This window comes from Periplaneta americana, chromosome 12, assembly GCF_040183065.1.
Source record: "Periplaneta americana isolate PAMFEO1 chromosome 12, P.americana_PAMFEO1_priV1, whole genome shotgun sequence".
Classification (NCBI taxonomy): domain Eukaryota; kingdom Metazoa; phylum Arthropoda; class Insecta; order Blattodea; family Blattidae; genus Periplaneta; species Periplaneta americana.
The window spans coordinates 171,489,026-171,516,192 of record NC_091128.1 but is presented as its reverse complement, the minus strand read 5'-3'; the positions used below and the strand labels follow the sequence as shown (position 1 = coordinate 171,516,192).

The 27,167-nt window shown below is 36.8% G+C and overlaps 2 protein-coding genes and 2 non-coding genes across 11 annotated transcripts in view; 2 read left to right on the top strand and 2 right to left on the bottom strand.

The window, feature by feature from the left end:
* Positions 1-27,167, bottom strand: part of LOC138711177 (tectonin beta-propeller repeat-containing protein 2) — an 84,206-nt gene that overhangs the window by 22,204 nt on the left and 34,835 nt on the right. For all 8 annotated transcript variants that reach the window (XR_011335354.1, XR_011335356.1, XR_011335355.1 and 5 more), the window contains exons 8-15: positions 15,191-15,468; positions 11,096-12,844; positions 9,165-9,345; positions 5,616-5,773; positions 4,005-4,164; positions 3,301-3,503; positions 554-699; positions 322-443 (exon numbers count right to left, since the gene is read on the bottom strand). Coding sequence is in view for 5 of the 8 variants with exons in the window: in XM_069842538.1 (XP_069698639.1) it covers positions 322-443; positions 554-699; positions 3,301-3,503; positions 4,005-4,164; positions 5,616-5,773; positions 9,165-9,345; positions 11,096-12,844; positions 15,191-15,468 (2,997 nt within the window). In the remaining 3 variants the exon portion in view is untranslated. The remainder of the gene's footprint in view (positions 1-321; positions 444-553; positions 700-3,300; positions 3,504-4,004; positions 4,165-5,615; positions 5,774-9,164; positions 9,346-11,095; positions 12,845-15,190; positions 15,469-27,167) is intronic.
* Positions 10,954-11,026, top strand: TRNAN-AUU (transfer RNA asparagine (anticodon AUU)). Its single transcript has one exon. It is a non-coding gene; the product is annotated as a tRNA-Asn (tRNA).
* On the bottom strand, positions 21,938-25,927 carry LOC138711180 (uncharacterized). The gene is made up of 2 exons (XM_069842544.1): positions 25,905-25,927; positions 21,938-23,228 (listed from the first exon to the last, which is right to left on the bottom strand). Exon 2 carries the CDS (start codon positions 23,137-23,139, stop codon positions 22,009-22,011), a length of 1,131 nt encoding a protein of 376 aa, XP_069698645.1. The 5' UTR covers positions 23,140-23,228; positions 25,905-25,927; the 3' UTR covers positions 21,938-22,008.
* On the top strand, positions 26,451-26,522 carry TRNAY-GUA (transfer RNA tyrosine (anticodon GUA)). Its single transcript has one exon. It is a non-coding gene; the product is annotated as a tRNA-Tyr (tRNA).

Genomic DNA, 27,167 nt, shown 5'->3' with positions numbered 1-27,167 from the left:
TATTCAAACGTCGCGGTCAATGACATCATCCGGAGATACACGAACTGCTACTGCATCTTGTTCCACTCTTACATTGAAAAAAAGAGGAGGAAGTGCTCTGAGAAGGCCCTATTGAGACGTCTGGTTTACAAGAATAAAAATCGATTCTCAGCTGCATTGCCATATATAAAACGCACGAACCTCGGTTTCTTCTCAAGCAGCGTCTCGACTTCGTTTTAGAAATCGCATAAGGATTCAGACCTTGATCGCGGTTTAAAAGCCGAGGTTTGAAACCACGATTTCGTCCGTGTTTTAGAAATCGACCCAACATGTTTAAATTACCTGTCACAGCTGTAAGCAAGCCAGGTATTCTCTTCCAATAGTCTCCAATAAAATTGGTATCTGTGATGCCGTAGCGGCGATAAACACAACCCTCAGGAGAGAGTGCCCACACAGCTGTGCCACTGGAAAGGTAAGATACAGGCATATAACTCAATCCTGACTCATTTAAGATGTGGAGGTTCTGTATGGTAAGTAATACAAACCACACACTGAGCTCAAATTGTGCACTTACCTAATACTGAGATCAACAGCTTCAATTCCAGACACCAAAACCCAGCCTGTTCCAAGCAGGTAGTCATTGAAGATACCTTCCCGTACATATACATTTTTCTTACTATCCAAAGCCCATACCATGTACGTCTGTGGTCCCACAAAAACCTGAAGCGAATAAATTATTCATATTATTTTTTCTCTTTTAATCACTTAAAATATGGAGTGTAAACGATATAAACTGCCATAAAATATTAGTGGTACAGCATAAATAACTGAAGAAAAAATAGGTGTGTCCGATTATTATCATTATCATTATTTTAGTTTGTAATTTAATTATGGTGTTCAACTACAGTTGAATTTGGTTATAATGACATCCAAGGGACCTTGAAAATTATGTTGTTATAAACAAGTGTTGTAGTAACCAAGATTCATATTATCAGTCTAGTGAGGTGGAAAATGAAAAATAATAAACAAAATTAGGCTTATTTTAGATTTATGTATTCACTTTTAAGCATACCATGAACACAATAAAATACACGTACAATTATAAGTACAGTATTCTGTATTAAAACAGTTTGTTCAGTACTCACCAAACTTCTTTACTGAGGAATGAAAGTAATCAGTCATTTTACTCTGTTGTCTCCTACTTGCCCCATATACACTTTCTAAATTACTTTCTATGTTCATTATTTCAGTTGCAATTTCACTGCTCCTTCTCCTAGCTTCATAGAAATGTTCACAATTCTAATGGCTTCTAAAGTGTCACTCACTTCTTTTAGTGGCCATACTGCGTTAAAATGCGTGCACTTAGTGAGAACTTCCTGTCGAAACTGACCGCATGCAAGTACCATTAATACTCCATGAATTCGGGCAGGTTACAATGGGATGGGGAATCTGCCTGCATTCCAGAGGTCTGTGATAGAAGGGAACTGTAAAGGATTTGCCAGATTTCAGCAAAATATTTCTTAAAATACTTTGGTTCTTAGAAAATTGTATTCCAAACTGAGGTTGAAAATGACGTTATATGCGAGTAGACGCATATACGTTTGTCATATTAAGCAAGGTAGAAAAGCATATGTCTTTTGGGGAATTAGTTGGGACCACAGAATATTTGACGTTATAGGCGAGGTGTCGCACAAAACGAGGTCGCTATAACCATGTTCTACTGTACTAGCTTATTTAGCATTGATAGAATTGATGATAGTGAGATGAGGCCCAAGAATTCACCTTACAGTTGGGGAAAACCTTGAAAAAAAAAACCAATCAGGTAATCAGCCCAAGCAGGAACCCATGTCTGTCTGAGTGAAGCTTCAGATCAGCAAGAAAATGCACCTGCAGCTTTATATATTATTATTGTTGTTCTTGTTATTATCATTATTATTAGGGTTACCATATCTCAGCATTTATATGGACATGTCTGCTTTTTGAAAATGAAATTAGTCATCAACATACATGTTTGGAAATCCTCTAATTTGTCCGCGTTTTTCATACTGAAGTCTTCTTTGTTCATTTTTGTTTCGTTTGGCCTCATATTGCTGTGAGAAGCATACTGCAGTGTAAGTGATTGTTAAATTTGTAAATGCTGTTTATCCAGATAATCCTTCATTTTGTTAATTGTAAATAGCAGTGAACTTATGAAGCAAGTTATTAAATTCCATGGATTAGACTTACAATCGATTCTTTGAAACACTTGTTTCAGTGAAATTTAATTTCCGACATTTTACATGCCCCTCATTTCTCATCGACTATAGTGGACCTTATGTTGTTAGCAAATTAGCTGGATACATTAAGAAGATTGACTGATTTTACATGCAAACGCATGTTTGGCTATTTGTATAGTAACAAGGAATTGTTAAAGAAAATTAGATCTAGTGATAAATATGCACAAGCTACAGAAATGACATAAATGACGAAGATGGTACAAAGAGTTCGTTGGTGAGAAATGTGTCAGCATTTTCAAATTTCAGAATATGATAACCCTAATTACTATTATCATCATCATCATCATCATCGTACCATAGTTGTTTATTTTATTGTATTAACTGTATCACTGTGCTGGACTTTTATTGGCCAATGGTTGTTATCCAGAATATAGTACATTATGCAACGAGCCTATAATGGTAGTAATTAAGACGCGAGTATGTTTATGAAACGAGCGCAAGCGAGTTTCATAATTTTCATAAGTATTCATGTTATTGTTATCTAAGTGAGGAGCGGAATTGACCTTGTGCAATAGCCTACCTCGTAAATTGTGAGATGTGCGCAGACGCGAAAATATTGATTTTTTTCCGAGAAACAGATGTCGACGACCTTGATATAATCTAGAGTAAAAGAAGATATAACCTTGAAATTGAATTATACATTGAAAAACGAAATGACAAATTGAATTTATTTGAATATTATTTACAATTAACGCTAATTATTATAGTAACAGAACTGACTTTATTTCAAATGTGGGTTATTTATTGTGCAATTGGTGAAATCGATACTTGCGCTTTCATATGGTGCTTTCTGATTGGCGGAACACCTGAACTTTAGTGAATAGGTGTACTTTAATGAGGTCCATTAAAGGGCTGCTACCAGGTGTATAATTACTACATTTCGGCATGGTCGAGCATAAAATAAATCAATAAATAGATAGATAAATAAATAAACAAATAAATATAAAAATAAATAAATAAATAATATAAAAATAAATATAAATAAATAATTATTGATTACAATTGTGTGTATATGCAATATATTATATTTTAACTGTTTTGTTACCTTGGTGAATGTATTCTTTCTTGTTGTCTGTTGATGACAACTAATCTTTTGCGGCAGTTTGTCATCAACAGGTATCCAAACAGGACAGAATGTAGAGCCTGCAAATGAATGGGGAGATCCAACAGCCATGTACACTTCACCCTGGTCATCGCATGCCCACACCACATCGCATCCACAGGACACATGAGAAAGATGAATTCCATCTGAAAACATAAGCACACAAAAATGTATTATTTTTTAATTGGTTATTTTATGACGCTTTATCAACTATTATGGTTATCTAGCATCTGAATGAGATAATGCCGTCTGTCAAAGGTATATACCTTTTTTAAAATTTTAACACTTTTTAACGTATGACTAAGTAATTTTATGTTTTTAATAAAATATCAGTCAAGAAGTTGTTTTAATCAATGAACTTATGCATGTTAATGGGAATTTTCTACACAGTTCTTGAGAATGTGTTGCTGTTGAAGGACATCATTTTCAACAATTCTTATAACACAGGTTAGTGCTCTTTATTATCAGCTGATTTCAGTAACAAAAGAAAATTACAATGTGCACTCTTATTAGCAGTGATGTTGGCTTTCTTTTCTCAGTTGCAACATGAGGTACAGCACAGGCACATAATGGAGTCTGATGGCCCCAAAGTCTACTAACTGTTCTATATATCAGTCCACTGATAAAATATCTATGTATTAAATTACCAAGTTGTACCAAGCTGAGTTCCTTCCAAGTTGCACCATCTACAAATATATCAGAAACACCTTGTCGTATGTATATCTTTCCTTTGGCAGTGAGTAACCACACAGTATCAACAGCAGCTGCCAGACATACCACGGGAGAATCATCTGGCAGAGGCAAACCCTGATGACAATCAGGATACAGTTTTGTAAGACACAGGTGCAAATCGAAAAACAACATATCTATACATATCATAATATCGATATTAATTCAATGCATCAGTAACAAGTGTACCACTCTGAATAGACAGTTGACAGTCATGAAATGACTGAAGTTACAGCAACTATAAATAAAACGTAAGAAAAAAATAGGTGTTATGCATTGTACACATAATTTTTAACCAGAACTTACAACGAAATTAAATTAAATTAAAAAAAAAAAAACAGATGAAACAGCAAAAGAAATACAGACAATCCCCAGATGTAAACCACATAACTTCAGGATCATGTAAATGAATATAGAAACAAACAGAAAAATCATTTCCTACAAATGAATAATTAAACTTTTCGAAATAAAATGATAAATTACAAACTTAATGGAAAATAATAATATTAGAGTCACACAAAACAGTAAAACGATACTATAAAATAGTAAGGACTAATAGATTAGATAAAAGGAAAAAATAACAAGGATATATAGGAAGGTACACAAAATGTAAGGAAAGAATTTATTGTGCTGCTGAAAATATTATATTCGAAGCTGTATGTAATATTAGAGGTGACTGAAAGAGACAAATAAGTAAATTATATATTGTATTTGAAGTTGTATGTATTTTACAGGTAGATAAGATGACAAAGAAGTAAATTATATATTATATTCGAAGTTATATATAACATTACAAGTGGATTTATTGTTTGGAACAAAATTTGTACATAAAATCTTGATAGAATTAGATTTCATGGCGAATTCTTTGTGTGAGATAATCATTGGTATGATAAAAGATTCCTTGCGAAGCTCTTAAGAGGCTTCTGAGGCTTAGTCTACTCAAAAAATTGAGTTATTATTCCTAGTAACAGTAGGCCTGTAAGTTTGTAATAACAATGTATCATAACACTTGGTTGCACTCCAATCCTTCCATATATTAAGTTCACTGTTGGCAGTCCTTCCACCATTTATAGTGGTTGTGTTAATGGTTATTTTTTTTATTGGGTTATTTTACGATGCTGTATCAACATCTAGGTTATTTAGCATCTGAATGATATGAAGGTGATAATGCCGGAGAAATGAGTCTGGGGTCCAGCACCGAAAGTTACCCAGCATTTGCTCGTATTGGGTTGAGGGAAAACCCTGGAAAAACCTCAATCAGGTAACCTGCCCCGACCAGAATTCGAACCCGGGCCACCTGGTTTCGCGGCCAGACGCGCTGACCGTTACTCCACAGATGTGGACTTAATGGTTATGTCAATGATGATTGTACTCATCATGGTGAACAGTGTTGTACACCACAAATTTCATATGAACCTACCAGGAATCGAACCCGATCTCCAGCCTAGAAAGCTGGTGCTCTAGCAGTTCGGCTAAAAGTGCATCTTAATTTACAATTCGTTCATAAAAAATAAATGACAAGTACTTACATGAACATCAAATGAATTGGGGCACGATGAAAACACATCCCCTGCTGTTGACAACAACCAAAGTTGTCCTTTATCTTCATATATTCCCTCTGCACTGATTTTCTGCCACTTTAAGGATGGCATATGATGCTTCATGACCGATTTAGTCCACTGATGACCTGTTCATACATTAATAATATCATGAAGCAAATGAAGATAGGAACCTATGTGTATTCTACTCTCACATTATCTTTTTCACTATTCTTTCTTGCTACCAAATTGTTTTATGGGTCTTTTAATAACACATGATGATTACAGATGAAGTTTCCTGAAAGTGACTTTTTTTCTCGCAGTAATGCTGAATCCTCCAAATATGATGCCACGGGATGTACAGGAAAGTTATCTCGCACAGCATGTTTGTCATTGTGTATGGCAGAATGGTTACCATGTAGAATAAATATTCCACTTTCAATCTAAATGGATTTCAAATATACTGTATTTACTCGCGTAACAGACGAACTTTTTCCCAGAATTTTTGGATTAAAATCCAGGGTGCATATTATATGTGAGGAAAAAATTTTACGAGAAAAAATCATACTGTAACTACCTGACATCCCACGTGATAATCACAGCTGGTTTCGACATCGGACATTCAATGTAATACTGAAAAAGATCAATTGTACAACTTCGAGAGCATCAATATACTGAACGCTTACAAGCAGTATTTTTTTATTGGATTATTTTACGACGCTGCATCAATATCTCAGGTTATTTAGCGTCTCAATGAAATGAAGGTGATAATGCCGGTGAAATGAGTCCGGGGTCCAGCATCGAAAGTTACCTAGCATTTGCTCGTATTGGGTTGAGGGAAAACCCTGGAAAAAATCTCAACCAGGTAACTTGCCCCGACCGGGATTCGAACCCGGGCCACCTGGTTTCGCGACCAGACGCACTGACCGTTACTCCACAGGTGTGAACTACAAGCAGTAATAATGTAAAGTGCGTAACATATGAAATTAATAAAAAATGTACGAGGGGGATCCAGGAAATAACGACCGTTTTGTTGTAATAATTAAAAAAATATATATTTATTTGAAAAAACAAAGTCTGTTGCATAACTGAAGCTTCCTTTACTTCTCTACATAATCACCACCTACATTTAAACATTTGTCGCATCTGTTCACTAGCTTTAGAATTCTCGTGTTATACTCCTCTGCCGCCAGTTCATTAAGCCAGGTGTTCACTGTCTTCTTCAACTCTTCATCACTTCCAAAACGCGTGCCACCCAGAAAGTCTTTCAGTTTAGTGAAAAGGTGAAAATCGCTAGGAGCAAGGTCTGGACTATAGGGCGGATGATCAAAGATTTCCCAACCGAATTGATCCAGCAATTCTCGAGTTGAAGCAGCAGTGTGCGGGCGGGCACAGATTTTGTGGTAGCCAAGATGTTGCGACACAATTTCACCAAGCAAAGAACGAGAAATGTCAGGAAAGGCAATATGCAATTCGTCGAGTGATGTGCGCCTGTCTTGCAAGATTCTGTCATTCAATTTAGTCTTCAGGTCTTCTGTGATTAGTGATGGGCGTCCGGGTCGAGTTTCATCGTGGACATTTGTTCGCCCATTGTTGAACATTTCGCACCATTTTCTCACATTTCTTTCATTCATTACAGTATCACCATACATTTCTTTCAATTGCCGGTAAATTTCTGCAGGATTCAAATGTCGGGAATTCAAAAGTCAAATCACACTCCTCACCTCACAGTCGGCGGGATTATCAATCACGTAGTTCATTTTGAAGTAACACAAAATGCACAATGGCGACTTGTTGCAACCAGTACTCACAACATTATGAGAACACATGTTAATGAAGTCAGTTGACCTTCAAACAAGGAAGGGGAGTCAGCTGCGCGGCGGGTATGCGCGAACGGTCGTTATTTCCTGGATCTCCCTCGTAGCACAGTATAACCTAAAATTGAATACAAATGAAACAAAAGTGTATGAAAGAACTATTAACACAACTGGAATTAGAGAAAATTGAGTAGAATTCTTGAGAAGCAAATAGGCGAATTGAAAAGTCCGACGAAAAAATGGTACAGGATTATTCTAAAACTAATATAAATAATTTCGACAGTAATGCATTGAGAAAGACTATGTGGTGATATTGTTTTCACTCGTTAATATAACAAATTAATATTAATATAAAATAAAATTATACATACACAAGTGTTCTACCAGGACTATGAAGTTTCTTTTGAATTGTTCGGTAGTCGTCTCACCCTCCTGCAAAACTGACCTACCACTGGTTTAAAAAAAATCTGGAGAGGCAATTCTCACTATCCGTGAAATGCATTATAGATAAACTGAAAAATAACATATGCAAAGAAGCAGTCAACATTTGAGGGACTCGATAACCGACATTTTGGTCAAAAATGAGATATGTAGCATATAATATGGTATCTTACATTTTGCGTCTAATGCAGTAGTTACTTTTCCAACATCTCAACAGATGGCAGAAGTATACAGATTTTACTTTCCTGGTAACTATACAAACTATTGCATGTATAAAATGTTTACCTATCTAATAACTTCAAAACATTAAAATGTCACTTACCATGTTTTACTCCTGAACCCCTCATTTCTCAAGTAGAGTTGCAATGTGTGAATAAAAATTTGTTACGGTGCTGTAACATCTGTCTCGAAGCACAAGGAGAACAATTCCAGCAGCTTTCTTTGAAAGGTAAGCAATGTTAGGTATATTCACTTACTTACTTACAAATGGCTTTTAAGGAACCCGAAGGTTCATTGCCGCCCTCACATAAGCCCGCCATCGGTCCCTATCCTGTGCAAGATTAAGCCAGTCTCTATCATCATACCCCACCTCCCTCAAATCCATTTTAATATTATCCTCCCATATAAGTCTCGGCCTCCCTAAAGGTCTTTTTCCCTCCGGTCTCCCAACTAACACTCTATATGCATTTCTGGATTCGCCCATACGTGCTACATGCCCTGCCCATCTCAAACGTCTGGATTTCAAGTTCCTAATTATGTCAGGTGAAGAATACAATGCGTCAGTTCTGTGTTGTGTAACTTTCTCCATTCTCCTGTAACTTCATCCCGCTTAGCCCCAAATATTTTCCTAAGCACCTTATTCTCAAACACCCTTAACCTATGTTCCTCTCTCAGAGTGAGAGTCCAAGTTTCACAGCCATATAGAAGAACCGGGATTTTAACTGTTTTATAAATTCTAGGTATATTCACAATTTTAATTTTCAAAACAATGATACTAAGTTATTTTTGTCTGTTCCTCCAATTTAAGCCTATCTTAATGCATAAGAACGTGTGTGTGTCAGTCAGCCAACCACACAGGGAATGGAGTGCCAGGAGGTGAACAGTGTATGCCTGCAGCCATGACACTGCTGAAAGCAAGCCCGGATAAAATGATGGTTCTGTATTAGAATGAGCATAATAAGCTGCAGTTGTTAGAAGCAGAGCACTGAGTGGGATCCTGTAAAATAACGCAACCTTTTATGAACAGCACCACAAAATTCTACAACGTAAAGTTTGTAATCACCTGTGAATTCGGTCTTGTTCATGTGCACACTGGTAGCACTCTTGTCTGCTATCCACACCGTGTCTTCGCCTGCAGCTATCATAGTGCTTGCTTGTTGGCGGATATAAAGATTCTCAGTAAGTTTATTGCGGAATTGCTGTAAGGGTGTAGTCTGCTGGAAGATGTAATCACTGATTAAAACCTGGAACAGTAGCACAGATTCGGTGTATACATACAAACAGATCTGTTCATCACAGATAGAAAATATTTCATGCACAATCGAATATCTGAACAGCAGCTGGTCCATAATCGATGATCTATTGTGAATAGAAATAAAATAGTCCTTCTCTTTTGCTACTGTCAGCACACCACCAGATAAATCAGAGGCCAGGGGTAACAGGGGACAGGAACAGAAATTATCACTTCAATAGGAGCACGAGAAACAGTAATATCGCATCTCCCAGGTAAAACAAATAATCAATGAATGCTCTGTGTCTATGACAGAGTAGGGACGAGATAAGTGCTGTTACGAAATACGAATTAAACAACAACTTACAACAGTAGTCTACTGTTCTGGATGGGTGTTGGATGGACATCTAATAGTGCATGCATTAGTATCTTCGTATTGTTTTTTAACAGTACAAAATTTCTTGGGGGGGGGGGGGGGGAGATTTGCATTCCTTTAAGGCCCGAACCCAACAAACATAAGTGAATTTCAACCTGAGCCTGGCCGACAGGCTAGACCAGGCCTAGGCCTGCGGACTTGACCAGAGCCTGTGCAGACGTCTAGTACATACATACTTTTAAGAAAATTCCACTACCTAATTACATCAAAATCATAAATGCAACTAACTTCAATCCTACCATGTCTGCAAACAGTACAGTGGACAGCTTCACCAAAACTAACTGTATTAATTTCCACACATGTTTATGTGAATTCAATAAATATATCTTTTGGGCCCTTTAAATTAAAATTTCGTGAAGAAAATAAAATGAAAATTTGTCTTGAACTTCCAATAAATTCTAACTAAAAAGGAAAAATTTTGTGAGTTTAAACTTGCGATATTTTTGTCTAGCAGGGCATGAAACATAAAACTGTTCCTTTTATTAACTAAAAAACCGTATTTCGCGAAAACTAGTTATCTCTAATTGTAATGCACTGTTCAAATAGATGCTAAATATGCAAACCAAGCTTTCACGTATAAATCCCTGTAAAGTTGATTTGAATAATTTCGAGGGAAAAATTGTTCCGGGGCCAGGTATCGAACCTGGGACCTTCGGTTTAACGTACCAACACTCTACCAATTGAGCTACCTGGGAACTCTACCTGACACTGATCCAATTTTTCCCTCTATATCCAGAGACCTCAAAATGGGCTGACAACCGTCAAGTAACCAACGTTGAGTGCACACTAACTCTGTGTGACTTAAATTGTGGTTTTCTGTTAACGAACAGTGACGTGTATTATGCAAATAAACCTTTCAGGTATAACTCCCTGTAAAGTTGATTTGAATAATTTTGAGGGAAAAATTGTTCCGGGGCCAGGTATCGAATCCGGGACCTTTGGTTTAATGTACCAACGCTCCACCAATTGAGCTACCCGGGAACTCTACCAGACACCGATCCAATTTTTCCCTCTATATTCACAGACCTCAAAGTGGGCTGACAACCGTCAAACAACCAACTTCGAGTGCACACTAACTCTGTGTGACTTAAATTGTGGTTTTCTGTTAACGAACAGTGACGTGTATTATGCAAATCAACCACTTTGAGGTCTGTGGATATAGAGGGAAAAATTGTCGGGTAGAGTTCCAGGGTAGCTCAGTTGGTAGAGCACTGGTACATTAAACCAAAGGTCCCGGGTTCGATACCTGGCCCCGGAACAATTTTTCCCTCGAAATTATTCAGATGCTAAATATGCCGTAGGTAGTTTGAGAAATGCTACTACTAACCTGCCACCACTGAGCATTGGGATCGGCAAAATTGCAAGAGAAGTGTATGACATTCTTCTGATCCACGATCCACGCTGTGTTCTGGCAACCCAAAGCTATGTCGATCACCACAGGATACGGAATGCTGAGCTTCTTCCATTTCTTGCCTTCAGGTACAATATGAGAGGCACCAGAACGATACAGGACCTCGCCTGTGCAGGTGAGGGCAATGGTGGCACCTTGGAAGCAACATATACGAGTTACAGGTTCATTGCAATACACAGGAGTACTCGAACTGCAAGGGTATTCTGCAGTCAGCTGCTTATGAACGAAAACACAGCCGTCTGATATCAGCCATGCCATGTTATCAGCAAGAGATATCCACTGAACGTTCCTAACGGCTTGTTTCCACCTCCTACCGAAAGGTCCTTTTGTTGAAGGATTTTCCAGAGCATATGCTGTGGATTTATGCAGCTTCCACACCAAAGTTCCATTTGGCGAAACTGCAATCTGTCTTGCTTTATAATCCAGCTTCTGCCATTTCAAGCTGAGCCCGTTCAATGCACTGTAATACACAACATCTTTGGAGTCGACGCAGCACACGTAATATTTACACACCGATATATTCACGATTGCGTCTGGCACTTTATACTGCATCCACCTGTCGGCCCTCTCAATGGCCTCATACAGTCCACTGTCACAACTGGATTCAGTTTTAGAATCTGGTGAGCTGAAGATCTCTAACGAGGCGTGGTTACTGGGGGGAGCGCTGCTTCCAGACGGCGGTCCATAACTAAGAATACTGCTGTACGAGGCCAGTTTCTCGTCCTGGGAATCTGGCATGTTGTCACTGTGCTGTGAAACTGAATCTTCTTCGTCTTGCACTGCGCACTGATTCTCCCAATCATCTGTCTTCTGGTCGCGAACTTTAATATCGTGTGTTAATTCTTCGGATAAAATACAACTATGTGATGTTACATATTTCATATTTGTTTTTGTAGGAATCAATTCTTTGGCTTCTATTTTATTTATATCACAGGAATTAACTCCATTTAAAACGGAGTCCCCATCACACAACGTGTCCAACTTAAGAACTTTAGCTAGAATTCGTTCCTTATTGGCGACATCACGCTCTATAGAGGCGGGACTTCTGAGGTCCGGTTGTATTTCAGATGGCACCAAGATCTCCTCGCCTATAGAAAGATCACTTGGTCTCTTTTCCTTAACTGTCTTCACTTCGTCTAGCACAGAAGGGGTTCCATCACGCTCACTGCAGACGTCACCAGAAAGTGTCACAATATCACTGCTTATACAGTCACTCAACCTCACCAGGGTTTCTTCTGATGAAGATCTCTTGTCCAGCTGCATATTATTTGAGCCCTCGCTCTGTTTTGTTGACACACTCCAGTCACTGCTGATATCCAGTCTCTCACTGCTCGAGGGGTCTTCGCCATCTGATGCTGAACGAACGCTATTTGTGCTCATAGTATCAGAACCAGACTCGGTTCCTGATATCAAAGACTTCTTTTGTTTTTTCTTGTTTCTTCTCTTTCTGTGTTTCGGTTTGAACACAACATCTTCATATTGCTGTCCCCCAATTCGTTCAAGAATTTCCGCTCTTAAATTATCACAAGACAATGTAGAACTCCTCCTGCTCCCAGTGTTACTTCGTTGTGATATGTTGTACACTTCCTTGTACACCTTGTTACCGTCTGTTGTGTTCACACAATCCACTCCAGGACTAACAATCTTCCCAATGTTCAAATCCGTCTGCAAGCATAAAAAAAGAAATGGTTTGTCAGTAATAATTACAAAGTAATTTTAAATACAACTTAGCTTCAATAATCTTCGCTCAATTTTAGCTGTAATAACCTTCAGTGAATTATATAACTGTATGTTACTTTAATGCAGAATATTTTCAAAGCTTCCCAAACATACAGGGTGAAAGGTATTCAATGACAATCCTTTTAAGGGACGAATCTTGAGCACATTATGAATGGAAAAGTTCTCTATCATTTTGTTCCTTTGTACTTAGATTTCCCAGAAATAATTATTTTAGATGATCATTTTTTATCCTACCATCTTTTAAACACATTTTATAAACGTCTTTGTATTAGAGTTGTTAGGTTCAACAAATAATTGAGCCGTTCAGAGCAAAAGTCAAAATTGGGTAATGAGGTTTAAATAAAAAATTCTGTAAAATACAGCGCAAGTAGCAATTAATATGTCCTTCTTGCTACTTCTTGCTACTTCCACTCGGTAATGAGTTTGGGAATAATATTCTGGGGAAATTCCACAGATAGTAACAATATATTTCTATTACAAAAAAAGAGTAATTAGAATAATAGTAGGTGCCAAATCTAGGGAATCGTGTAGGACTATTTTAAAAAAACTACAAATAATGCCCAAGGCTTGTCAGTATATCTTTTCATTAATAATCTTCCTCGTATGTAATCATGAAAACTTTGTAACTAATTCAACAGTTCATAGCATAAATACACGTCAAAAAAATGACTTTCATACTCCATCGGCAAGTCTATCGTGCTATCAAAAAGGAGTGCGTTATATGGCAGTAAAAATTTTTAACAGCCTCCCTATCGATATAAAAATGAAACTCAAAACATAAAATTATTTAGAGCCAAATTGAAGAAGTACCTAATTTCTAACGCCTTCTATTCTGTAGGTGAATTCATGACATTCAATAACACTTCATGAAATTGATACTAAACTTTGTGTTGTACTAGTAGACTATATTGTAAATCTCATCTGTATATATTTCATCTAGACTGTGACTATGAATTAAGATTTTATAATAGTATTAAGTTTTTTTGACTTGTTCCATATTCTAGCTGTAAGCAATGTATGAATACCATGGAATGTTAATAAATACAATACAATTCACTGACTACTAATAGTTTAAATAAATTGAATATTAATTGCTACTTTGCGCTGTATTTTACAGAATGTTTACTTTAACCCTCATTACCCATTCTTGACTTACACCACTTCTGCTCTGAACGGCTCAATTCTGCATAATATTCCTGTCAAGTTTATGGTTTAAGAGTATTTTAAATAGTTTAATTATTAATTAAACACTTTAAGTAGGGTTCATATATTTTATGAAAATAAATAAATAATAATAAAAAGAGATCTTTCGGTTTCAATAAACTAATCAAATTTTACACCTTTTCTTACTGACTTTTTCTTTTTTATTATTTATCACTGTTATTATTTCACGGCCATTAGTCAAGTTCTAAGCTGCATTACATATATTAAAACAAATTACGAATATCAGTTAAAGCAGATATAGTGCACAGCAATCTTAAAACTGAACTTTAAACAATACTAAATCATTGATCTTTCCCGTGATATACTTCTTACATAAATGTAATTTCTCAAATAAAGTGTGATTATGTTGTACCAAGTTAATAAATTCCACAAAGTTCTTATTGAAAAATACTTTAACAATGAGCATAGCTTTTACAGCTTCTACAGATAACCTATTCTTTTTGTTTGTCCATAAAGAGTTTATCCAGGAAAACAGAAGTCTTTCAATACTGGCATAGTTATTACTACGACTGCTAGTGGCACTGTTCTCGCAAAATGGCAGTATTGCCAATTGGTAAGATATGTTCATAGATGAGAGCTATCAATATCTTAGCAATTACATGTTTTAAGTTCAAGAATAAGGATGTTAAACGCAAATCCACAAAATACAAGACAATTCTGCATCCCGAAAAAGTTTAATACTATCTATACTAAAGGTAGATGTAAATTTACAGTAAATTGTGGAGATCCACTCCATCATCGATTTTAGATTTTTTTCTGAAAACCTCCAATTTTTACCTCCTTTTCAAAAGAACTTAGAAAAAGTAGCACGATGACCTAACCTAACCTAAATTTCGACTTATGTACCAATCTGCGAACTATTAAGGTAAGAAAGATTGTCAGATTGATGCCTAAGTCGAAATTTAGGTTAGGTTAGGTCAGATTAGGTTATATTGCTACTTTTTTTTTCTATGTTCTTTTGAAAAGGGGGTAAAAATTGAAAGTTTCCAGAAAAGAAAATCGATAGTGGAGTGGAGCTCCACAATTACTGTTTAAAATAAAACATACCAATTCCTCAGCAGGTATGGTAACCACAGGTGGTAACTCAGTTGCTTCATCTGCTGTGACCACAGGGTTCGAGGTTTCATAACTGATCTGGCTGTTCGTGCATTCATATTCAGAACCAAAGATGTTGATTCTTGTGCTCAGCTTTGGTAGTGGAATCGCAGAAACAATAGCACTGTCTTTCAGCTTCGATGTCAGGTCCATAATGGAGGAAGCTACAGTAATTTCTGACAGTGAAACAGGCAAAAAGATGTTTCCTGCTTCGTAATCAGATTTTCCACCTGAAAACAAATCTACAATTTAAAAAAATATAATAAAATTATTCATAGCAGCTCAAGAAATATTTAGAAAAGTAGTCTTCAAGCTATGGCCTGCTGACTGTATGCAATCTTCCAATGGTATTTTTGTGGCATTTCTGAATATACCATATAACAAAATGGATAATACATGAATAATAATCATTACTGATGTACTGTCGAGTTATTTCAATAGATAAATATTGATTTCACTGTGTTAACATTATAAATTTTGGTGTTATGCTACCTGATTGACTAATTTTGATATTATGAAGGATGGTAGAACGAAGAAAAATTCTCTCTGGCACTGGACTCGAACCTGGGTTTTCAGCTCTATATGCTGACGCTTTATCCACTAAGCCACACCGGATTCTAGTTCCGATGTCGGATTGAATCCTTCTCAGTTTAAGTTCTACCTCTCAGTTTCCCTTTGGTGACCTACTCTCATGTACTGTGTCACAGAATATGACAGTGGCACAATGTCCAACACACTATGTACAGAGGTGCACTCATTGCGAGTGACTAAGTGGTCGGGGTCCGATGGAATAAGTGCCGTCTTGAATCACGAAGTGATTACTTACACGTATCATATTACTATGATATACCGAAGTATATATAATATTTCCGTGCAGGAATTCTGCGTTACCATATTATGATGGATGGGTAGACTGGAGAAAAATTCTCTCTGGCACCGGGACTCAGACCCAGGTTTTCAGCTCTACGTGCTGATGCTTTATCTACTAAGCCACATCGGATTCCAGTTCCGATGCTATTTAATAGTGCAATATAGACCTTAAGTGCAGGGTCGCTAATTTGTTACTTTTGCTAGTTTGCCAGAGGAGGGATGGGTAGACTGGAGAAAAATTCTCTCTGGCACCAGGACTCGGACCCAGGTTTTCAGCTCTACATGCTGACGTTTTATCTACTAAGCTACATCGGATTCCAGTTCCGATGCTATTTAATAGTGCAATGTAGACCTTAAGTGCAGGGTCGCTAATTTGTTACTTTCTCTAATTTGCCAGAGGAGGGATGGGTAGACTGGAGAAAAATTCTCTCTGGCACCGGGACTCGAACCCGGGTTTTCAGCTCTACATGCTGATGCTTTATTCACTAAGCCACATCGGATTCCAGTTCCGATGCTATTTAATAGTGCAATATAGACCTTAAGTGCAGGGTCGCTAATTTGTTACTTTTGCTAGTTTGTCAGAGGAGGGATGGGTAGACTGAAGAAAAATTCTCTCCAGCACCGGGTTTTCAGCTCAATACGTAGAGCAATATGAAGTTTGAAGACGACAAGGGTATGATTCATACAGTGAAGACATGGCTACATGAACAGGTCATGAGCTGGTACAGGCAAGGTATACGAAGTGCAGTTCAAAAATAGGACATAAAAATTATATTAAATTTATGATTTCTTACAAATTTCACATTTCTACATAGTCCCCTTGTTTGTCCCCACACAGCTGCCATAACTGAATCTACTTTCCTAGCATATTTTTAAGAGTGTTAAGGGCTATGTTTAGACACTGGTATAATGCAGAACGATTTCCTTGTATTAATTGGCTACATGTATATACAGATGGGTCTAAAACTGGCAGCAATGGCTGTGTAGGAGTAGGTCTTCACTGCGTCCTTTTTATTCACTATTCATCACTTGGTTACATTCAGTCTGTTTTTGATGGTGAAATTCGAGCTTTACTTATTGCCCTTAACCAATTAACATGTAGAATTTCAGAATTTAATAATGTTGTTATTCTCTTTGATTCTAAAGCAGCAGTACAGTCTATAACAAATATCTTGAATACTGTTACCACAAAGGACATAACAGAATGCAGAATATTGTTAAAATGTATCCATGAACACAATAAAACTGTCGCCTTTCAATGGATTCCCATCTCACTGCAGCATCATGGGTAATGAAAAAGTAGATTCACTTGCTAAAAGAGACACTCAAATTCTGCAAACACAACACAATCCTGTCTCCTTCTGTACTGCATCACGAATAATTCGTCAAGCCTATAAAAAGGAACATGCAGAAAACCTAACTCTGAGATCAAAGAACAGTATCTGGAAAACAGAAATTTCTCATCTACCGGATTGGCCATGAAACGAGGCTGTAGCTACAGTATGTTTTGGCTCTGTACAGGCTAAACATCTGTCTAAACATCTTCATTGCATTGGTATAGTTGATAATCCGAATTGTAGATTCTGCAATGCAACCAACCATCTGCCATGGATTCCATCCATCTCTGAACTTGCACAGCCCTCACCAAGAAGTCAATGTGGGAGAGATGCTGGAAAGCAAGGCAACTCATGCAAGCACAGAACCTCTAATTTTACTTGTTTTGCTTATTTTGCTATTTGTGTTGTAGAAGATTTCATTGCTTGTTCGTTTTCTTCATTTGTAAGCACAATGATCTGACATTACTATCATGTACCGAAATGCATATGGAGTTTCAGTGCGGTAATTCTGTGTTTCCATATGGTGAAGAATCGGTAGAACTGAGAAAAATTCTCTCCGGCACCGGGACTTGAACCCGAGTTTCCAGCTTTACATGCTGGCGTTTTATCCACTCAGCCACACCGGATTCAAGTTCCAATGCCCTCTCATTTTTAAGTTCTACCTACTGTGTTCCCCTTTGTTGGCCTACCCTCATGTACCGTGTCACAGTATGTGTGACAGTACACACAATGTTCAACCATAAGTACAGAGGTGCACTCATTATGAGTGACTACAGTCGAGCCGTTCTTATTTCCGGCAGCAAATCACACAACAGCTTCTGGTCAGCTGACACGCTGCTTCACTGGCAATGGTTGTCGTCAAGGTTATGCAGACGACATACCGCTTCTCGCTCACGGTGGATGTTACTGTGTTGTCAAGTCTACCCTTGTACTCTTAACAAAGTTTTAGCACGTGTCTAGTCTTAAACATTGAACGAAAAATTATTTCCTACGATAAATAATTAGTAATATATCAATACATAATATTATATATTATTGTTATTGTTGATCCTAGCATCCCAGGACACACAAGACTTACCATGTTGTGCTTGCTATAATTGGCTTTTCCGACCATTTGAAATAACGATTTTCGTAAATACAGAAACAATATTAGAAATTACTAAAATGGGAGAAAGCTGTAAAATATAATAAATAAACATTTTTTATGTGAATGAATAACTAAAACCACACAACCTGTAAATTAAGTAAAATATGTTAGTATTAGACATTTTGTCATAATAAGTCATTGCTACATAAAAAAATTACACGAAGAACCTTGCCTACCGTATTGTTCAATTTAGAGGTGCTACGCCTAGATCGCTACAATCATTGTTGGTACCTGCCGCTGCCATAGTTCTCAGTTGATTTTCTTCTTTGTCGGATTCTCCGTACTTCTCTGTCGTTATTTGAGAAACCGCGAACTTGTTCACATCACACGCATCAGCTGTTCATTGCACCACTTGCATTAAAGGCAATAAACTATCCTTATTTTCACGTTCATTTTCGAAATAATATCTAACGCCAATAATCATTTCTCTGCTTTGCGAATTGATGGTTTTCCGACTCCTCCACGGCATTATGATGCTCAAAACTTAGCGATAACACAGCAATAACAACAATAACACTGCACTACCGACTGATTGTTCGACAACCTGCTATTAGAATTGCGTTCGTTCACTATTGGCTTGACAGAGATTTAGCAACACCGCTATTGCCTACCTTCTTCACGCCAAAAGTCGAGAAGGCGTGGCTACGCCGGAAATAAAAACGGCTCTACTGTAAGTGGCCAGGGTCTGAAGGAACATGGTGCCATCTTGAATCACAAAGTGATTACTTACGCTTTGTCCAGGGGCGGCCCATCCTTATGTGCTACAGTGCTACAGCACAATGATAATTTTTGCTCAAATGATGTATTTGTAATACCACCATAGTATCTGATCTGTCATTTGACAATTTTCCGTGGTTATGTTCAGGACGCGTTATAGAGTGTTTAGTCTTCGCTCTTAGCTCTTTGGTGCCTCAGGGGGTACAATGTGCTACTCAAAACTTACATGAGAATGTAGACAATTAATGCGCATGTGCGAAGCTGAAATCACTGCCCTGATTGGCTATTTTTATGCGGGGAAGTGCTGTAGTCAGCTTCAACACAACACAGCTTGGAGATTGCAAAAGTAAAGCGTAACGAGAGAACGCTTGTTTGTGGAAGAACTCGGAAGTATTTACAATGTAGGCCTATTTGGTAATTCAAGTGTCCTACTGCTGCTGCCGTCTACCTGGTTTTTGAGGTTCCTCCTGAACCAGTCAGCAAGCGACGGAGAACGGAATCCCAGAAAACTGAAGCCAAGGAAGTATGTGACCGTATAATTCAGAAAACTACTCACCGTTTCCAGTCTTTAAGCTATCTAGATGCAACAAAATTGTTAAACAGCAAATTTTCTGGCAATTTTTGGATAGCCTAATTTTCCTGAACGCGAACTTGAAGTTGCTGTCAACAGCTATACTGTATTGAACAAAAGAGTATTAAATACATAACTTTGAGTTCTATACGTAACACCTGCCTTCCGGAATATAGATGGAGCTGTTCAATTGTTACGATACATAGCCTCCAACAATTCACAGGATCCATTCTGTGAAGTAACACTGTCAATAGAAAAGAGTATGATATCCAAGATGAAGGGTTTAACACCAGGGTAATTGACAGGTTCTTCAGTAGGAAGGAACGTCGTAAGGATTTCATATTTCGTCACTAGGCGAGTCTCAAATTAAGATAAATACATATAAGTGTATACAGTAGGCCAATATAAAAATTGTAGCACACTCATTATTTTGATCACCAGCTGCTACTGGCTTTGTCATATTACTATGATGTACCAAAGTACATATAGAGTATCAGTGCAGTAATTCTGCATTTCCATATTCTCCATTCTACCGATTCTTCACCATATGGATTTGTTGTGAATATGTGTGCAAAGTTTTTACTCTAGATGTAGCTATTCAGGAGACATCTTACCAGTATTTCCAGGAAGTTTAAATGTAAAAACTCTGATTTGCAGTAAAATCACTATAAAATTTATAATATACATTCTGAATACTGTAACCACATATGGGATAAAATGAATTTCTAACTCAGAATGAAGATATTGGGATGACTACAATATTCCTCAAGGAAATGTAGATTTTTGGCACCATATTTAAAAAAATGACCAAAACTCAGTAGCACATCTCCTTAATGATCAATTATGAATAAATCTATCTATCCTATGCAGAAAAAAAAATGTGTGTCCTGTGTTTTTATTCATATTACACTGATATGCATTTCAAAAAATGCTTTTTGCTACAAGAGAAAAAGTTACTGATTCTAGTTAACTGAAGTGCCCTGAATCCGAATCTGTATTCATATTTTCTGCAACACATTAGGTTTTTATGTAATTTTGAAAATAAAAATGAAGATATGTCAAAATTGGCAGAGTTCATGATTAAAAAAAAATAAATTTAATACGACAATCTAACTTGTATAATTGCTTTTAGGTATTGAAGGTTGTTGAATCCGAGCCTGTATTTAGATTTTCTCTATCGCACCAGGTGTTTCAGTAATTTTTGGAAATAAGAACAAAAAATTTCAGAAATTCAAATGAGTTATATTATTTTCAAAGCATATTTTAAAGTCGTAATATAACATTTGAGAGTATAAAATTAATTATTAAACCTTAAATTAGTAATAAAAATAATTGTTATTAATAAAAATTATTTTTATATAATTGACATATAAGTAATTTTATTGCACCACTTAAGAGACTTTCTTTTCACAAAATAAACACACATTTAAGGCTTATACCTACCAGTTTCAAGGAATAGCATACGAATAAATGTTGAAATGAAATCATTTTTTTTTTTTCAGGTTTCCTAGCAATATTAAAAAAAATTAAATTTAGGGATGCCTTGCTCATAATTTTTTATTTATGTTGTTTTATAACATTTTAGTGATACCATTATGTGTAAATTATCACTTTAACGTAGTAGTAGTAGTAGTAGTAGTAGTAGTAGTAGTAATAATAATAATAATAATAATAATAATAATAATAATAATAATAACAACAACAACAAAATTTATCTAAAGACATATACCAACTTCAGTACTTAGACATTTTCATGAATTAAAAAAAAAATTATTTTTAGAAAATTGGATGTGATGAAACGAAACTACATACGGGCTTTCTAACTATCCATAGTGGGGAACTGAAAAAATATAAACAGTTTCTCTGTAGCAAAATGGTTGCATACCAGTGTTATCAGGCAAAAATGAAACGGTTTAACAGCTAACAAATTTTGAAATAAATAAAGTAAAATTGGTTAAATGTCATTTACAGAACAAATAATTAACCAATAGGTAACAAATTACGTGCAAGGAATTGGTCAATGTTATGTGTCAAGTACCAGTAATAAGCAATACAGATTTTAATGATAATATATGAATACAAAATGATTTATTTATTCGAATAATATGCAGCTACAATAGTTAAAATATTAATTTAGCTCATTAAGAACTAATAAAACTTTATTCAGCAAGTCTTGTTGCGTTGTTTTTTGTTTCTCGAGCATAGTCTCTAGATTGGATATTCTAGCTTCCCTTCTCCTCATCCTTGCCTTTTCTTTTCTCTTTTCTTCTTCATGTAATCTTAACACTAACGACATCATAGCTTCCCCTGCAGTTGGTATTGGACGAGCTGGTTGATTTGGCTTCGGAGAGACAACAATTGTCGCAAGATTCTTATTGCTCTTCAAATTTTTCTTTGTGGCAGATGCTGACTTCTTTGTATGTGCTTCGAGGTCAGATGAAGAGGGTTTTATGTTTAGATCACCCTGCTTTTTGCTACACACAAAGGACTGGTTAGGCGGTTTAACAGCCTCCATGCTGATTTGTTCTGTATAAGAATGATCTATAAAATGGTTTCGAGCTGAACTAGTTGTTACATTCTCAGTATCGTCGGGATAAACTGTAACAAATTCTTCAGTGTCTACATTATCAACTGATGACATAAAATCGTTTAGGAATCTATAATCAACTGAAAACGTGGTTCCTTCGGGATAAACTAGGATCACTTCTTCGTTGTTAGGCTCTCTTGATGACGATGACTTAGACACTTTACTATCATCTGCCGTGGATGCATTGACTGTACAAGTTTCTGACAGCATTTTGAAAGTTTCAAACGCTTCATTATCATTACTATCAGACGAATATGTTACATCTGATGGAGATAATTCTGAACTACTACTATCGTCTTTCTGGCATATCTGCTTTGGCAACCTGTTAAATTTATTATGCACATCACTAAAATAGTCTGTTCTCTTTCTTTTACGTTGTACTGTTTCAGCAGTGTAATCAGAGGTAGACTCTTCATCACTAGAATCACTACTGTTTAAAACTACACTTTTCTTGTTCAGTATTTCTTTTAAAGTATCATAGTATAAAGGAACATCTGCTTCCACTTTACAAGCTTCAGTCCAATGGCAATTAAGATAATCACTCACAATGTCATTCCATTCCCGCTTGCACTTTTCACCTGCATTTTCACCCACTATGAAACCCCTCTTCTTCATCTCGGCTGCGACATGTTCCCAAGTCGTCTTCTTTGAAACAGTTTTGTCTGCTAGCATGGCCTGAACTTGGTCGCTGCCTACAATGGCAATAAGTGCTTCTGTTGTATTCGTAGCATCCTGGTTTGTGGGTACTCCCAACTCGTTTTCTGCTAAAAGATAATTCATAAACATGCGTTACAAACGGAGTACAAGCTTAAAAAAAAAAACAACTTTGCTAATTTCTAGAACCATAATTGAATCCTCCTTGCAGTGGTGCTTGAAAGTGATAACTAGGGCTCGAATTTTAGGCTAAATGCTTATTTTTTGTTTCTTCAGGGATAAACAATAATTACAGTCCCGTCGCTCTTATTTCCGGAAGCCAATCACGTTGCAAGTCGGCTACATTTAAACATGTGCGTCTTGTCATTCGCTGTTGATTTCGTCATGGACTTCCTAAGGCTCTATAGATATTGGGTATAATCGTCCGCCATTTTCGTTCTTTCCTAGACATTTGCAGCAAGCAGACGAGAATTTACAACAGTACAAATTTTAATTCCGCGCTCTTTTAGGTGTATTTGTTAAAAAAAAAACAATAATAATAATAGAATCAAGGGTAACAATCGACTTAGAGCCATGCAGCTGGATACTCTGGTAATTAAACCTTCAGCAAACAGTGCAACATTTGATCAACATACATTAAACATTATAGTCAACAATTGATTTCGTTACGTATACAAAAGCTATCTCAACATTCACTTAGCTATTTATTTTTAAGTTTCTCACATTAAACATTATAACAAGAACGTAATCGACAGATTGAATTTTTTTCCGGCAGCGAGTCCCACAAAGCGCGGGGCCTGGGGTGACAGCCCAACTAGCCCCGCCGAAGGGCCGGCCTTTCTATGAGAATCCACAGTTCTAACAGATCTAAGCTGTTACTCTGCAAACTGAGGTCCGCGCATATGTTACTCCCAGTAACTGGGAAACTAGTACAGTATAGATTTCGAATAGGAATCACTTTTAAAAGTAATTCTTTCTAAACATTTCTCTTGTTTTGACTCCCATCTAAAGTTAAAAATAGAATAACTTTTGAAGGTGTCAATGTCTATTTTGAACATGACACTTCGAAGTTAGTAATTTTTTCTCCCTTCCCAAAAAACATTTTGATTTCGAATTTTTTCTATGCTTTCCTTAGATATTTATCTATCAAACCTAAAATTTACAATGCGATTATCATAGGTGCTACGACGTGATAATGTTTAACGGTGCGGAAAATAGCGTCGTCTGCTAACCGCAACTGGCAATGAAGGAACTAAAATGGCGAACGATTATATGTACCTACTCTTTGTAGAACTTATTCTCACTAGGACGTAAGCAAAGAGGTGGAGCCACGCCGGAAATAACAGCGACGTGACTATAGTTAAATATCTTTACGTTTTGTATAAAATATGAATGTTTGCAATGAGTTTTATGGTTTTGCCCATTATGACCTATTTCAAGGATTTAGAGCCTAAAAATGTCTATTTCTGTTTTGTTAATATGTTGTTTTAATTTTTTTCCTGTGCAGAAATGAAACAAGGTTTTGATTATCATGAGGTGGGTTTGGTTAAAAGACCTCGTAATAGTTTGGCTGTAGGAATGAAGAATTTCTGGAAAGTGCTTTTGTTGAGCACTTAAGCAGGAAGTAGAAATACGGAAGAGTAGTGTCCTTGTGAGAGCTTGGACTTTCTGAAACACCTACGCACAACAAGAGTGAAAGAAAGTGCTCAAGTCAAGCAGCATGATACATGCATCAAGGGAGTAGTACAGTTATTTTTTCTAATGTCGATAATTTGTTATTATTCGGTTGAGAAACTTTTATCATCCAGTCTGCTGTCGAAAAATCTGGAAGTTAGAATTTATAAAACAGTTATATTACCGGTTGTTCTGTATGGTTGTGAAACTCGGACTCTCACTTTGAGAGAGGAACAGAGATTAAGGTGCTTAGGAAAATATTTGGGGCTAAGAGGGATGAAGTTACAGGAGAATGGAGAAAGTTACACAACACAGAACTGCACGCATTGTATTCTTCACCTGACATAATTAGGAACATTAAATCTAGACGTTTGAGATAGGCAGGGCATGTAGCACGTATGGGCGAATCCAGAAATGCATATAGAGTGTTAGTTGGGAGGCCGGAAGGAAAAAGACCTTTAGGGAGGCCGAAACGTAGATGGGAAGATAATATTAAAATGGATTTGAGGGAGGTGGGATATGATGATAGAGAATGGATTAATCTTGCTCAGGATAGGGACCAATGGCGGGCTTATGTGAGGGCGGCAATGAACCTGTGGGTTCTTAAAAGCCAGTAAGTTAGTAATGTCGATATTTGTATTTTATTTAATTCAAAATAATATTGTGATAAATTGTGTAATGCCGAGGAAAAAGCAAACAGAAACGAGCTGATTCAGCTATTATAATGAAAATTATATTTTGTTAGAATTGTAGCAAAGAGGTAAGTAAACATTAAAATTAGGCCGAACAAGCAACTACAATTAGGAACATTACAGAATAATTATAATTTTTTTTTGTGTTCAGGAGTCACAAGAGGAAAAATCTCATATCAACTAGCAGCTTAATGGTATAGATACTCGCTAATTAAACGCATTTTTATAGTAATTGTATTTTGAGTAGGTAGAAACACATTTTAGGTGCATAAAACCGTACTTTTAGTGGTCTGAAATTGTATTTTAGGTGAAAGAGTAATGGAACGGAGAAAAATTCTCTCCAGGACCGGGATTTGAACCCGGGTTTTCAGCTCTATGTGCTGATGCTTTATCCACTAAGCCACACCGGATACCCACCCCGGCATCAGACAGCATCATCTCAGTTTAAGTTCCAACTCTTGGGTTCCCTCCAGTGGCCGCCCTCTGCACTACGTCATAGATGTCTATGAACGTAGGACTGAAGTCCACACGTGTGCTGAGGTGCACTTGTTATGAGTGACTAGTTGGCCGGGATCCGAAGGAATAAGCGTCTCTTAAATCACAAAGTGATTTACGCATATAATATATATCATTTTAATGTACCGAAGTACATATGATATTTCCATGCAGATATTCTGCGTCATCATACGATGAAAGAGTAATGGAATGGAGAAAAATTCTCTCCGGCACCGGGATTTGAACCCGGGTTTTCAGCTCTACGTGCTGATGCTGTGATTTAAGATGGCGCTTATTCCATCGGATCCCGGCCAACTAGTCTCTCATAATGAGTGCACCTCAGCACATGTGTGGACTTCAGTCCTATGTTCATAGACATCTATGACGTAGTGCAGAGGGTGGCCACTAGAGGGAACCCAAGAGTTGGAGCTTAAACTGAGACGATTCTGTCCGAAGCCGGGGTGGGTATCCGGTGTGGCTTAGTGGATAAAGCATCAGCATGTAGAGCTGAAAACCCGGGTTCAAATCCCGGCGCCGGAGAGAATTTTTCTCTGTTCCATTACTCTTTCATCGTATGATGACGCAGAATATCTGCATGGAAATATCATATGTACTTCGGTACATTAAAATAATATGTATTTTAGGTGCCTAAAACTGTATTTCCAGCGTCTATTTTGATAATTTTAGAGCCTATTTTAGGTACCTAAAAGATGGTTTTAAAGGCCTAAAAATCCGAGGTCCAGTGATAACACTGATAATAAATTAAATTTAGTACTACTAAAATCCAGTTTTATTCAGCTGGTATCATTGTATTTTCTGGATATAAACTAATTTATCAACATTATAAAATACAATATTATTTATTTGCAATGTACAGGGTCTGGCAGAATGACCTCCCTGATTAGAAACTTAAAATAACAAGAGCAACATAGATTCTATTCAAAATTTTATTTTACTATCTTACAGAAGAATGTTTGTTATTTTGACATCACTTTGTTTTAAAAATAGTAACGTCCAAATGCTTGCCCTTACGAGCTATACACTCTTCAAATAGTGACTGCATCCTTCTTCCTCAAAAAAGCATGGCTCTGTTATTCCAAATTGTGCAGCACGACACTAAACAGTAACATGCTCACTGTGGAGAGGTCGCTGATGCATTTCTCGAAGGTTTTCTGGCGACCAATA

Bases quoted from the DNA above. Each gene is read 5' to 3' on its own strand.
- LOC138711180 (XM_069842544.1), bottom strand. From the start codon at position 23,139: ATGCTAGCAGACAAAACTGTTTCAAAGAAGACGACTTGGGAACATGTC.